This window comes from Electrophorus electricus, chromosome 4 (genome assembly GCF_013358815.1).
Source record: "Electrophorus electricus isolate fEleEle1 chromosome 4, fEleEle1.pri, whole genome shotgun sequence".
In the NCBI taxonomy this organism is placed as follows: domain Eukaryota; kingdom Metazoa; phylum Chordata; class Actinopteri; order Gymnotiformes; family Gymnotidae; genus Electrophorus; species Electrophorus electricus.
In genome coordinates this window covers 9434937-9448976 of record NC_049538.1, presented here as the reverse complement: position 1 = coordinate 9448976, position 14040 = coordinate 9434937, and the positions used below count along the sequence as shown (strand labels likewise).

Sequence of the window (14040 nt, the reverse complement as noted above, 5' to 3'; positions counted from 1 at the left end):
AGAGGTCTCTATGTGAGTGATCTTTAGAGAGCTCTCTGAGTGAATGATCTCTATGTGAGTGATCTTTGGAGAGCTCTCTGAGTGAATGATCTCTATGTGAGTGATCTTTAGAGAGCTCTCTGAGTGAATGATCTCTATGTGAGTGATCTTTAGAGAGCTCTCTGAGTGAATGATCTCTATGTGAGTGATCTTTAGAGATCTCTCTGAGTGAATGATCTCTATGTGAGTGATCTTTAGAGATCTCTCTGAGTGAATGATCTCTATGTGAGTGATCTTTGGAGAGCTCTCTGAGTGAATGATCTCTATGTGAGTGATCTTTAGAGAGCTCTCTGTTTGAGAGGTCTCTATGTGAGTGATCTTTAGAGAGCTCTCTGAGTGAATGATCTCTATGTGAGTGATCTTTAGAGAGCTCTCTGAGTGAATGATCTCTATGTGAGTGATCTTTAGAGATCTCTCTGAGTGAATGATCTCTATGTGAGTGATCTTTGGAGAGCTCTCTGAGTGAATGATCTCTATGTGAGTGATCTTTAGAGATCTCTCTGAGTGAATGATCTCTATGTGAGTGATCTTTAGAGAGCTCTCTGAGTGAATGATCTCTATGTGAGTGATCTTTAGAGATCTCTCTGTTTGAGAGGTCTCTATGTGAGTGATCTTTAGAGAGCTCTCTGAGTGAATGATCTCTATGTGAGTGATCTTTGGAGAGCTCTCTGAGTGAATGATCTCTATGTGAGTGATCTTTAGAGAGCTCTCTGTTTGAGAGGTCTCTATGTGAGTGATCTTTAGAGAGCTCTCTGAGTGAATGATCTCTATGTGAGTGATCTTTAGAGAGCTCTCTGAGTGAATGATCTCTATGTGAGTGATCTTTAGAGAGCTCTCTGAGTGAATGATCTCTATGTGAGTGATCTTTAGAGATCTCTCTGAGTGAATGATCTCTATGTGAGTGATCTTTGGAGAGCTCTCTGAGTGAATGATCTCTATGTGAGTGATCTTTAGAGAGCTCTCTGAGTGAATGATCTCTATGTGAGTGATCTTTGGAGCGCTCTCTGAGTGAATGATCTCTATGTGAGTGATCTTTAGAGAGCTCTCTGAGTGAATGATCTCTATGTGAGTGATCTTTGGAGAGCTCTCTGTTTGAGAGGTCTCTATGTGAGTGATCTTTGTGTGTGTGCTCTCTGTGAGTGATCTTAATAGATCTCTGTGTGCGTGATCTCTGTATGAGTAATCTCTGTGTGAGTGATCTTTAGAGATCTCTGTGTGAATGATCACTATGTGACTGATCTTTAGAGATCTCTGTGTGAATGATCACTATGTGAGTGATCTTTAGAGAGCTCTGAGTGAATGATCTCTATGTGAGTGATCTTTAGAGATCTCTGTGTGAATGATCACTATGTGAGTGATCTTTAGAGATCTCTCTGAGTGAATGATCTCTATGTGAGTGATCTTTGGAGAGCTCTCTGAGTGAATGATCTCTATGTGAGTGATCTTTAGAGAGCTCTCTGAGTGAATGATCTCTATGTGAGTGATCTTTAGAGAGCTCTCTGAGTGAATGATCTCTATGTGAGTGATCTTTAGAGATCTCTCTGAGTGAATGATCTCTATGTGAGTGATCTTTAGAGAGCTCTCTGAGTGAATGATCTCTATGTGAGTGATCTTTAGAGATCTCTCTGAGTGAATGATCTCTATGTGAGTGATCTTTAGAGAGCTCCCTGTTTGAGAGGTCTCTATGTGAGTGATCTTTAGAGAGCTCTCTGAGTGAATGATCTCTATGTGAGTGATCTTTGGAGAGCTCTCTGAGTGAATGATCTCTATGTGAGTGATCTTTAGAGATCTCTCTGAGTGAATGATCTCTATGTGAGTGATCTTTAGAGAGCTCTCTGAGTGAATGATCTCTATGTGAATGATCTTTAGAGAGCTCTCTGTTTGAGAGGTCTCTATGTGAGTGATCTTTAGAGAGCTCTCTGAGTGAATGATCTCTATGTGAGTGATCTTTAGAGAGCTCTCTGAGTGAATGATCTCTATGTGAGTGATCTTTAGAGAGCTCTCTGAGTGAATGATCTCTATGTGAGTGATCTTTAGAGATCTCTCTGAGTGAATGATCTCTATGTGAGTGATCTTTGGAGAGCTCTCTGAGTGAATGATCTCTATGTGAGTGATCTTTAGAGAGCTCTCTGAGTGAATGATCTCTATGTGAGTGATCTTTGGAGAGCTCTCTGAGTGAATGATCTCTATGTTAGTGATCTTTAGAGAGCTCTCTGAGTGAATGATCTCTATGTGAGTGATCTACGGAGAGCTCTCTGTTTGAGAGGTCTCTATGTGAGTGATCTTTGTGTGTGTGCTCTCTGTGAGTGATCTTAATAGATCTCTGTGTGCGTGATCTCTGTATGAGTAATCTCTGTGTGAGTGATCTTTAGAGATCTCTGTGTGAATGATCACTATGTGACTGATCTTTAGAGATCTCTGTTTGAGTGATCCCTATGTGAGTGATCTTAATAAATCTCACTATGTGAGTGATCTTTGTGTGTGTGCTCTTTATGTGAGTGATCTTAATAGATCTCTCTAGTGTGAATGATCTCTGCAAATCAGCGCATGGTAACAACAAGAAAGAACATGTACACATAGATAGGTAAAAGGAACGGTGGAAAAAACCACCTTTTGTTTGAACAACAAGTGTCTGTCATCACAGTAACTTAGACCGAGCTAATTAAGACATATGCATATGCATAAGGCACTCTACATAAAGCTTCTTGTCCTTTCCGCTGCTGCCCCTCACCCATTTTAATTGCAAATTTAGACAGACAAAGGAGTCTAATTGGTCTATTGTTTTCCTTCATGTCTGCAGGCCAGCCTATATCCATGGTGAAAATAACCTGCTGCAGAGCCTACTTGTTGGCTGGTTTAGTGTGGACTCAGGGATTACTGTGAGTTTAGACTCTGTACACGGTCCTGAATCTTTAATGTTCAGGGACTGCTGTTATTGGCTTTTTGCATTTCATTAATGGGGGCTATAATTTGCTGTAATATTTTTTAATGAAATGTATGCATATAGCCTGTTGTTTGTGTAACGTGGTGTGTGGAAGTGAGAGCAGGATGCACATGCGACCACCACACACGCTATGGAAATCCACACATCAACCATCACCGGGGGTAGAAATAGATTTTTACGAGGACACAAAAAAGGAAGGAAACAAGACACAAGTGGAGTGGATGAGTGACAGGTGAAGACAGGTGGTGTGGATGAGTGACAATAGGTGGATGAATTTAGACGGGAATTGACACAATTAGGGAGCGGAGACGTAGATGAAAACAAAGAGCATGTGGAATGGTACAAACAAAAGAAAAGGGCCATGTGGTAAGTGGGGCAGGTGAGGGGGCCACCATTACAGTTCAACTGCTGTCTTCACAGCTAAATTAAGCCAAAACGTGAGCACTATTGAAGTACCATTCCTGAGTGCAGGCTTTAGTAGACATTTAAAGCATTTATAAAATATGAATATGTAAGAACATAAGTATAGAATTACCACAGTGTGTGAATACATGACACGTGACAGTGATATGCTCAAGTTTAAGGTTTTTTTTTTACTTTGAATAATTTTACTGAATTTAGATTTCTCTCATATTTTCAGTGCAAAACAGAACTGATGTACAACACAGACTTTTTATGTTGGTTCAGCAAAGATTTAGCAGTTTGAGCCAAATATTCTGGAGGGCCATGTGTATAATCATAGGCACCACTCACCCTCTCTACTCTCCTTCTTATGTTTTTTGAGCCACTCAATGTTCTTCTTGATCGCTGTCAGGTAGTTCTCTGACTGTCCAACATGACCTTAAGGCAGGGAGAGAGAGAGAGAGAGAGAGAGAGAGAGAGAGAGAGAGAGAGAGATAGAGAGAGAGAGAGAGAGAGAGAGAGAGAAGAGTAGGAAATATCAGAGGGAAAGAGGTCAAGTAGGTTCATATAATGGAAATAAAATGATTAAAAGGTGTATGCATGCATTTATATATATATATATATATATATATATATATATATATATATATATATATATATATATATAAATGCATGCATACACCTTTTAATCATTTTAAAACATGGCTGCATCCTGTGCATTATATTATTATATCATAATATATTCTTATATATTCTTCCACATGGAGACACACACACACACATACACACAAGTATGCGCTATCTCTTGTGACCTACAAATGTACTATATAGTGTTTAATGCAGAAAAATCAGTGTGGCAGAGTTAGGAAAATGGATGTGTGCTATACATCTACTATTGTTTATTCCAAATATGGCCAAATTTTCACTGTTATTGTGAGACCAGATAGACAGCAGAATATTTTAGTTAGTATAGTTATCAAGAGTCTAGCACATACACATTACCAATCTAGCAGATTCTGAAGCCCTTTATAAGATGAACCAGATGCGTTAGACCAGGGAACCCTAAACTCTGCTTTTCTAAGCAGTTTGAGGCTCTACAATAGAACAAACAAACACTTCAGCCACCTGCTTTCAGACAAATCCCCCAGGGCCATTCTGTACACAGTAAAAAGAAAGTAAACTGTATCCGATTATATAGACGTGGCGTGCTAATCCCAGGTCAGCCGTTTTGCTCTGATACTGCTTAGTTCATCCTGCATGACACCACTTGCACTAATTCAAGTGGTTTACACTTACTGTTCTCAGCAGCTGCCTGGGTGCCTTTGGTTGAGTCTTTCAGGGAATCATATTCCCGCTGCATCTTGGCGGCCTCTTCCTTTGTGTTGTCATCTTCGTCCACCGCCTTTCCTGGAATGAATGTGAGTAGCGAGTGAGCTATAAATGAACCTGCCCCCATCTTTTCTATGGTGTATACTGATGAATAATGGCCCATTTTGCAAGACTTCACACCAACTGCAATAAAGATGACTCAGAGAGCAGTTAGCAATATGAAATGATTATGAAAGTAACTGCTCCATATTATGTTTCCTTTATTGTTAAGCATGTTAGCAGTCTTTTGGTGTTTATTTGCCAGATTTGTTTACCAGAAAGCGTTTTAACTATAAAGTAACTACTGTGTAGTTTTACCTGAAGGTGGCGTAACCCTGACTTTCCCCAGCTTGTTCTTGGTTTGCATGGCAATCATGGCATCAAGATTTTCTGTGTGCAGTGAAATATTTTACACTGTTAGTGCAAAGCAATTCTCAGATCTTGTTTAATAACAGTGTACTCAGGTTACATCTGAGGTATTAGGTAGACTATTTGTATTAGAATCTGTATCTTGGTGTTTTAAATAGAACTAATATTTATGCCTGAGAGACATTGTGTATTGGTTATTTAATAGAAAATACTGCCTGTGATTTATGGTACAAATATAATTGTATTTGACTGATTGTGCTTTCTTCATAAAAAGAAGTTTCTTAAATACTTTAAGAGATGCCAGCACACACACACACACACACACACACACACACACACACACAACACACACACACACACACACACACACACACACACACACAGATACAGTACGTTGCTCCTGTCCTCCCAGAAGGGCATTACCAGGTAGGGACAGATTAAAGGAGAGTGACAGGTGACTCATCTCCTGATTAAACCTCACCAGATCACCAGCAACCTGTATCCAGGCAACATATGAATCTATTTACACATCTTCCATATAGCCCTGCCTTCATGGCTCTGGGGGTTGTCAGAGTAACCCCATTGTTATCTGTGTTTTGTGTTAGCCCTTGCCTCATTAGGCAGGGATGTGGGAGAATAGATTATACTGAAGCAGGGGCAGACATGGGAGCTGCGTTACTGAGAAAGTAATGAATAATCCTAACCTTGAGACATGAGGGCTGATGTGCATACGCACATATAAAAGTGACTGACTGACTGTGAGTGCCAGTGCATGAAATGAGCTTTCAGATTTTTAGGGTTACATAATTTATTTGAAACGACCCTAATCACTTATCAAAGTGTTACCAAAGTCAAAAACTCCAGGATTATAAAAGCGCATAGAGGGTCTTTTTACTTACCAACCAGAAACTCATTCATTTTATGTTGAGCAAGCTGTTGCACACACAGCAATAATGCTCATATCTCACAACATCACTTATCCCTATGGAAACATCACGTATCCCTATGGAAACATCACTTATCCCTATGGAAACATCACTTATCCTTATGAAAACATCATATATCCCTACGAAAACATCACATATCCCCATGGAAACATCACATATCCCTATGTAAACATCACATATCCATATGGAAACATTAAAATAATCTTATTTATGTCCTTGACAGGTGGGGTATGATCATGCTGACCACAACACTGAAGAAAGAATAGTCCCAATGGCAGGGGGAAGAACTGTATGCATGCATACCAAAGAGTTAGAGCTCTGACAAGGCAAGTATGTTTTTCAGGCACCATACGAAAGAATCCCAGGGTTAGACTTGTCTAACCCTAACCCTAAAACTAATCCATTTCCTATTCCTAATCCCAGTCCTAATCCTAACCCTAACCCAACCATAATCTTAAAACCATCTATGAATTGCTTCTCTTTATGAAACGTCTTCGCACTACCACCACAGAGAAAAACACACACTTCAATACCCTTACTCTAACACTTAAATAAATGGTGCCTGATGCCTTATGTATTTTAGTGTATATCAGATAACTGTTTTCTGCTGCTATACATTAGTGAAGTTCCTTTCTTAGCCAGGAGCTGCTAGCCCAGGACTATTCTGACTAGCAGTGATGTACACATAGAAAGAAGGTACATTGAATAGGTCTGGCTTTGTTTTAATAGTGATCTCAAATCAACCTTAACATCATTTGAGATTCAGATAAAACGCTAACCACTAACAGTTAAAAAGGCTACTAATAATATAAAATAAAATCTAATAAAAAAGGACCCTAATAAACTGCCTCACCCAGGTAGGCGACACCTTCCTCAGGCGTGATGGTGCCATATTTGACCATCATCTTAACGAAGTCGATCAGTGTCTTCATGATGGTAATGAGAGTCTCTCTCTCCTCTCTGTCTTGCTCTGAAATGCAGCCGGAGGTTTGGTTTATTACTGATGAGGCATAGGACTTCTAACTGGAGATTTACAGGATTAGAAGTGATTGATTATTCACAGGTTTAGAAGTGACTAATTATTTACTGGTTTAGAAGTGAGTGACCAGATTTCCTGGTTTAGAAGTGGCCTCCCTGATTATGGCTGGGTGTGAGGATAACACTAATTGTGTATGTGCATTTGTGTATATGTATGCATGTAGAAATACGTGCATGTGTGAGTACATAAAAGCGTATATGCAAGCTTGTGTATCTGTGTGTGTATGTGCATGTGTGCATGTGTGTGCATGTGTGCATGTGTGTGCATGTGTGTGCATGTGTGCATGTGTGCATGTGTGTGCATGTGTGTACCCGAGTCCAAGCTCTTTAAGAGTCTGTAAAAGTTGGGGAAGTACTGGAGATCCTGCAGTCCCTCCTCTGGGCTCAGTTCATTTCTGTCATTGCCTTCACTCACGCCATCCCAGGTGTTATCCATAGCTACCCTTTCATCAGTGTCCCGGCTCTCCTCCTCCCGCTCGTCCTCGTCCTCCTCCTCATCATCATCATCACCAGCATCATTTTCCCCATCAAACCTGCGGCTGGGCCTATCCTCTTCATCCTGGAGAATGTGTGAGACAGACAAATAATTGCTGCTCTATTGGTTTTACTGAATACTGCTCTGTTGGTCTTATTCACATACACACATGCACACTCCTATCCTACCATATTATCTTCTGCAGTGTCTTCAATGTCTCCTACCCTGGCAGCAGGGAAACTAACGCCCAGTTCCTCAATCTCATTTTCTTGGGCATTTTTGGTGATAAGATCTTGCAGGGCTGCAGCCACCTCATGCTCCAGAGTGTCTGCCTGACTTTCAGTTATCTAAACACACAAAAGGAAAGTGTGGAGGTCAGTGAGCATAGGTTGCTGTGTGAGTTTAACTTCAACGTTCAATGAGTAGGAGGTACATAAAAATGAACAGATGTCCTGAAAAAGCAAGGAATGAAAAGATACAGGAGGGCTATGTGTATTGAAAGCACTGAAATGACAGAGAAGGTATATACAGAGTGTATATAAGATGGTTGCAGACTGTGAGCCCCTAATCTGAAGCTTCATACTAAGTGAGAGTTTCATCTAGATGAAAATTGTCAGTAATGATGGGCATTAATGCAGGTCTCTGCAGAGTTATGCTTATATCTGAAAGGCTTCATTATGCACCTTCTGTCACTGACTGAGTTGCTCGTTGAGGATAAGGGGCTTTTAATGGGAAAGTACAGATTTACTTAGGAACCTTATAAACTCCTCACCAGTCCCAGTTTAAGGAGTTTTGAGACAATTCTGTCAAACACGCCTCTGTCATCCTCTTCATAGATTTTGTTGGCAATTTTCTGGACAATGTCCTCAGCTGTGAGTGGTGTTCCATCAAGCTGATGCAAGCTCTCTGGGTCATCTGTAACAGTACACATGACGCCATAATTACTAAAAATAAAAATGACTTTGATTGATGAAGGCCAAAGCTCAAAGGCAGATCTACAGAACCCTGACTAAGATGGAACAGAGTTTGCCCTTGAAGGAACTACCATGTTTTCTCTCTGTCCGAGAGATGTGATGTGTGTATGTGTATGTGTATGTGCGTACATGCATATGTGTGTCTGTGTGTGTTTCTGTGTGTGTGTGTGTGTGTCTGTGTGTCTGTGTGTGCCTGCATGTGCAAGGTCAATTTGTGCATCTGCTTATTGTCAGCATGGTATCTGGCTTTATTTCCTGTGCCCCACCTTCTAACCAGAGACTGACCTGATGGACCTGCTCTGTCCAAGCAGAACCAGGTTGTCTTGTGTAACCTGTTCTGTTTACTGTTTTTTTTCTCTATGAGGCTAAAAATCCAAATCACCAAAAGCTTTTCATCGCATTAGGAAGAGATTTGATTTGTGAATTTCATTTTTTATGCTGTACAGCATGAGTGCCAAAACATTGTTACACCACTCTGGTTCTTCTTCTTCTTCTTCTTCTTCTTCTTCTTCTTCTTCTTCTTCTTATTATTATTATTATTATTATTATTATAGGCAGCAAACTGGCAAAAATATTTGTTTCAAATATATTTTCTTTGGCTCTTCAAAACTTAATTAATGCTAAATTTCTGTTTCTTCACACATGCATCTACAAAGAGAAGTACAGAAGACACTTAAAACTGTAAAATTCTATCTTAGAAAGTAAAACTTAATATTTAAAATGTACAATTTAAAATGCCAGAGTGCCAGAAATCATGGCATCTGGCAGGGAAGCATCCCAGGCTGCTGGAAAAAGAAATACGCAAGATCGCTGGACTGTAATTCCACACTGACATCAGACTGAAACCTCCACAGCCTTCAAGGCCACTGTGTCCTCTCTCTCGTCCCCTGCAGAGATCTTTGAGCTCTTATTACATTGCAGATGCAGCTTCCTGAAAATCCCCCATTACATGAAACACCACGTGGCTCCAGCCAAACAGGAAGCTTCACAGAAACCACACACACACTCCTCCTTATTCATCTGCTTTATATTTTCATTCTTTTCTTCTTTTTTTTTGCATATATACTACAATGCCAAATACTGTACTGTACTGGTTTTGCTTGACTAAAACAACTTGGCAAAGTAGACACCATTTCTTCCATCATACAATTCAAAGGTTTTTTCGGGACTCGGGTGATTAAGGAGGTTGGATTTATCTGCACATGTTCTAATGCTGTGTTAGAGATCAAAGCAAGCTTTCGTCAGCCTTTTGGTAGAATAGCAGCTAGCTCCAGCTGTTACAGAGTTCAGGGCAACGATGTCCACCGCTAGGATTAGGGATGGGGTTTAAGGTTAGGGTTAGTGATATCTAATCCTAGAGCTCTGAGCTGAAAGCAGTAAGCTTGATTTTAGACTAATCATTTTTCCCCCATTGTTTAGCAGACAATACCATTCTGTGTGGTTGTGTATGTACCAGACACCCAGTGACAAATCAGCAAGAATTTGTTTAAATAGTCATGTTAAAGGACTAGTAGTTGAGGTCCACAGGCTTGGAAGAGTGCAAAAGGGTTTAAGAGGTTTAACAATCCAAATGTCTTAAACAGCATACAGTAATCAGATTATTTTTTCACTCCCATAGAAAATGTCACTTACAGCATCAATCCACTTCCTACAGCATTAAACATCACCACCCGCACACACGCACATGCACACACACACACACACACACACACACACACACACACACACACACACACACACAAACACACACAAAGTGTGCTTTCTAATTCAACTCTTAATTAAATGTACTTTGCACTGAGCAGTGGTGAATATAGATATTACCTTGGTATTTGCTGACCATCCCATTCTTGGTGGAATCATAGTCATCTGCCAGCCTCCTGGTCTTGGTGGAGTCAGCCTCATCAGAAATGTAGTGCTCAGCTGTCAAATCTGATCTTGGTGTTTCGTTGTTTGACTTTTTAGATTTCTCAGCCAGTGACCTCAAAAGAGTGATGTCATCACTGTCTGTGTTGGACGCGGTCTCGGCCAGCTGAGTGGGTTTGGATTCTGAAAGCAAAACATTAGCTGAAAATGAGTATTTGCCTGGAAATCGTAAGATTTAGTGACTGACAAGTATTTGCTAAAGGTTTTGATTGTTTTGACTGATTGGGGCTACTCACCTGTCTTACTGACACTATCTGCCTCTGCTATCTGTTAAAGAAACATTTTGAGCATTTAAGCCCATTGTCCACCAACTGAACATTCATTCATTTCTCAAAAACTTTGTAGATTTGTGTACCACATTATGGCACAGAGTGGAAGTGGAAGATTAAATTATTATTATTAGAATTAATATATACGTTATAATAATAATAATAATAATAATAATAATAATAATAATAATAGGCATATTTTTACTACAGATCTGTTAAAATGGGACACAAGCATAAAATGTATAATTAAAGAAATAAAATAAAATAACAAGGCAACATAAAGCATAAAGCATAAATTCAAGGGTAATAAACCACACACAATTAATAAAATCTATCAAAGCACTGACCAAAGTTTAACCTTGATTTCAGAACCAACCCTGGAACCTAACAACTATAAAAGAACGCTTCTATATTGTTGTGGATTTTCTTATTCCAAACTAAGTGTGCCTACCTGCTGCCATAGGGGTCTCTCCTCGGTCAGCTGCCTGTTGTAATCTGTTTTATCTATATTAAGAGTCGAATACACAGAGTTTTCTTTAATACAAAGAATTCGCATTAATGCAGGCATCCGATACCTTGAATGTACAAACACAAGTAAATTATATCTGAAAGACAATTAGGGCAGTTAATACTTTTAGGTTTTACAGCTACTGGGCATATAAATAATCATATAAATTAATTAATGGATTAAAAAATGTGTAACGAAATGAAATTTATATCGGAACATCAGTGGCACATTACTTGAATGTCCACTTGCTTTTGCATAGCCATCAGTTTCAATCTGGAATGACCAATCTGATCATAGAGGTAATCCGATTACGGGACAAAAGATTAAACTGCGCCATCGACATGTAATGTGAGCAACACAACAAAACAAATCTTATCATCATTCTAGACTTTTTTTTAAATGATTATGATATTGTCTTAAAAATCGCGTTCGCTTTGAGAACACTCTGGTTTAAAGCCGCTACTTACATCACATCCAATATACAGCCGAACTAACCCAACAAACGTGATATAAGTATTCAATTATCCGAATTACCTAGTTATATAATCTTTGAAAACCGTAAAAACCGGTGACAACTTGTATTTACCATTCATTCCGGCTGGTGTAGGAAACGCTTCCATGAAGCAAAGAAGCACAGCAGAAATCTGGAGCATGAGGAAAAACGCCACGCTCTTTGACGCCATCCTGATCGGGGTTTATCGGATATTATGATGAGGCAAACGTCCAATAGTTCGTCTCCTGGTTATTTTCTTCTCGAGGTTATCCTTAGCCTTTTCTTAGCGGTTTTGGTCGTCTAACTCCTCTTGTGCCCACCTCCGTAGGATGAGCGCTTTGCGCGTTCTAGCTCCTCGGTTCAGTGCACGCGAGCTGTGCGCCGCGGTGGAGCTGTTACGTCCCCGCGGTGCTGAAAATCAGGCCGCGTGCTACAGTTCAAGCTGGAGAAGCTTCTGGGAGCACTCTGGCCGCATGCACTTGCTTTCTGACAAACAGCGCGCAGAATAACGAGCCTCGTCTACCGGTGGAGTAGGAGTCCGACGTGTACAACATCCGCCCATGTGCGTACAACCTGCGTCACACGGTATATCTTCAGTGGATGGAGCAGCGGCAGTAACCACTGGCTAATAAACATCTAAATGAGACGCTTTCCGTGACATAATAGACGTTGGCCACACACTCGCATTTATGAGCGGGCTTGCTTCATTACACCGTTATCGCGAATCTACTTCATTTTCCCCATAAGGATCAGACAGGCTATCCTGTAATGTTTGCGCTATAAGACTGTAAATGCCATTCGCTAGACAGGCCCGCGTTTGTTTTCATGTTTCTGATAAATGCTTCGAGAACCGTGTGTTCGGCGTTTCCCACCTCGGTTTACTTCATGTAATGTTAACGAGCAGTCAAGTCAAGTTAAATGTCTTTATACCTTTTACAACAGTTGTTGTCACGAAGCAGCTTTACAAATGTCCGAGTAAAAGCCCTCAGTGAAAAGCCAAGGGTGACAGTGGCAAGGAAGTGAGGAAGAAACCTGGACAGGAACCAACACTCAAGGACGGGGCCCATCCTTCTCTGGCCAACAATGGACACTACAATATTAACAATATAAACAATAAAGAGCAGAATAAATAATGAAAGAGAAAAATAATAATAAAAAAAGGAATCAATGTCTATTCCGGATTCTAGAAGTCCTAGTCTGGTCCCGATGGTGTGCTCGTGTCCAAAACCCATCCTGCATAAGAACGTCCAGCTACGGCGGCACAGCTACAAGGAAAGAGCCAGAAGGAAACACTGGCATGATGGTTCCCTGGAACATCAGCACTCCACCGCTCTCAGTCAACAAATTTGAGTGACAAAAGAGGGGTGAAGTAACAGCATCATGACATCCCAGTTTAGCACAACTCTCAATGCCCATGGACCCCCAGATCGACACCTTTACCTAAGATGGGAAGTAGTTAATAAAATGCCTAAATGTACAGATAGGTTTTCAGCCTAGCCTTAAATATTGAGACTGTGTCTGAGTCTTGGAGATTTACAGGAAGGTTATTCTATAGTGTGGGAGCTTTATAGAAAAAGGCTCTGTTCTCTGCAAGTGTCTTGTGGTTGCAGGGAGACATTTGTAAAGATGATTAATGTTGTAGAAATAGTTTTGTGTTGTCAGAAAGCCAGAGAAACATAACGATATCAGTCATAAATTAATTTCTTCCGTTCCTTAATTTGTCCACCTACTTTCCAGTTGTTGTTGTTTTTTGTTTGTTTGTCTACCTCTTATCAATTATACATCATATTTTAGGTGAAATGTCTTAAACGTCTCTGTCTTGGTTCGGCTAGCGGTCATTTAAAGCCCAGCGGAAAACTGATTGGTTTATGCCGCCCTCTGCCGGTGAGATGAGAGAGCTGCTTTTATATCACCAAATATATTGACACGACAGTAAACAAATATACTGCAGCTTCAGAAACGGCTGCTGACTTGAGAGTAAATGTCACAAAGTCAAACTGTCAATGCTTTTCAATATAATTTCTATATAACTTTAAATCACTTAATTTAATGAGATATAGGAAATGTGGAGTTGATATCTTGCAGGATTGTTTTGCTTATCTGCTTATCTCTGTTGTTTGGGTCATTTTGGTCATAATTTTGAAAGTTGGGATGGTTTTGAAATGCTTCTATATGAAAAGACTCACAGTAGATCACACAACCAAAGAAAAAAACCTGGCATTTTTTACCTTCCCTGAATGAAAGAAAAGTGAAAGGCAACAGGCAGAGGCCAGGTGGAGAGGCTGTGTGTA

General features: G+C 40.1%; 1 protein-coding gene across 2 annotated transcripts in view; it reads right to left on the bottom strand.

Annotated features, from left to right (window-relative positions):
* scg3 (secretogranin III) overlaps positions 1 to 12324 on the bottom strand; it is a 17846-nt gene extending 5522 nt beyond the window's left edge. The window contains exons 1-11 of one of the 2 annotated variants that reach the window (XM_027006673.2): positions 11843 to 12324; positions 11200 to 11252; positions 10716 to 10746; positions 10378 to 10602; positions 8355 to 8497; positions 7807 to 7929; positions 7420 to 7666; positions 6923 to 7039; positions 5072 to 5143; positions 4682 to 4792; positions 3737 to 3823 (exon numbers count right to left, since the gene is read on the bottom strand). In XM_027006673.2, the coding sequence (XP_026862474.2) occupies positions 3737 to 3823; positions 4682 to 4792; positions 5072 to 5143; positions 6923 to 7039; positions 7420 to 7666; positions 7807 to 7929; positions 8355 to 8497; positions 10378 to 10602; positions 10716 to 10746; positions 11200 to 11252; positions 11843 to 11939 (1306 nt within the window). In that variant the 5' untranslated portion in view covers positions 11940 to 12324. Of the gene's footprint in view, positions 1 to 3736; positions 3824 to 4681; positions 4793 to 5071; positions 5144 to 6922; positions 7040 to 7419; positions 7667 to 7770; positions 7930 to 8354; positions 8498 to 10377; positions 10603 to 10715; positions 10747 to 11199; positions 11253 to 11842 lie in introns of both variants that reach the window. The other variant, XM_027006672.2, reaches the window with a different exon arrangement.
* Positions 12325 to 14040: the final 1716 nt, after the last annotated feature.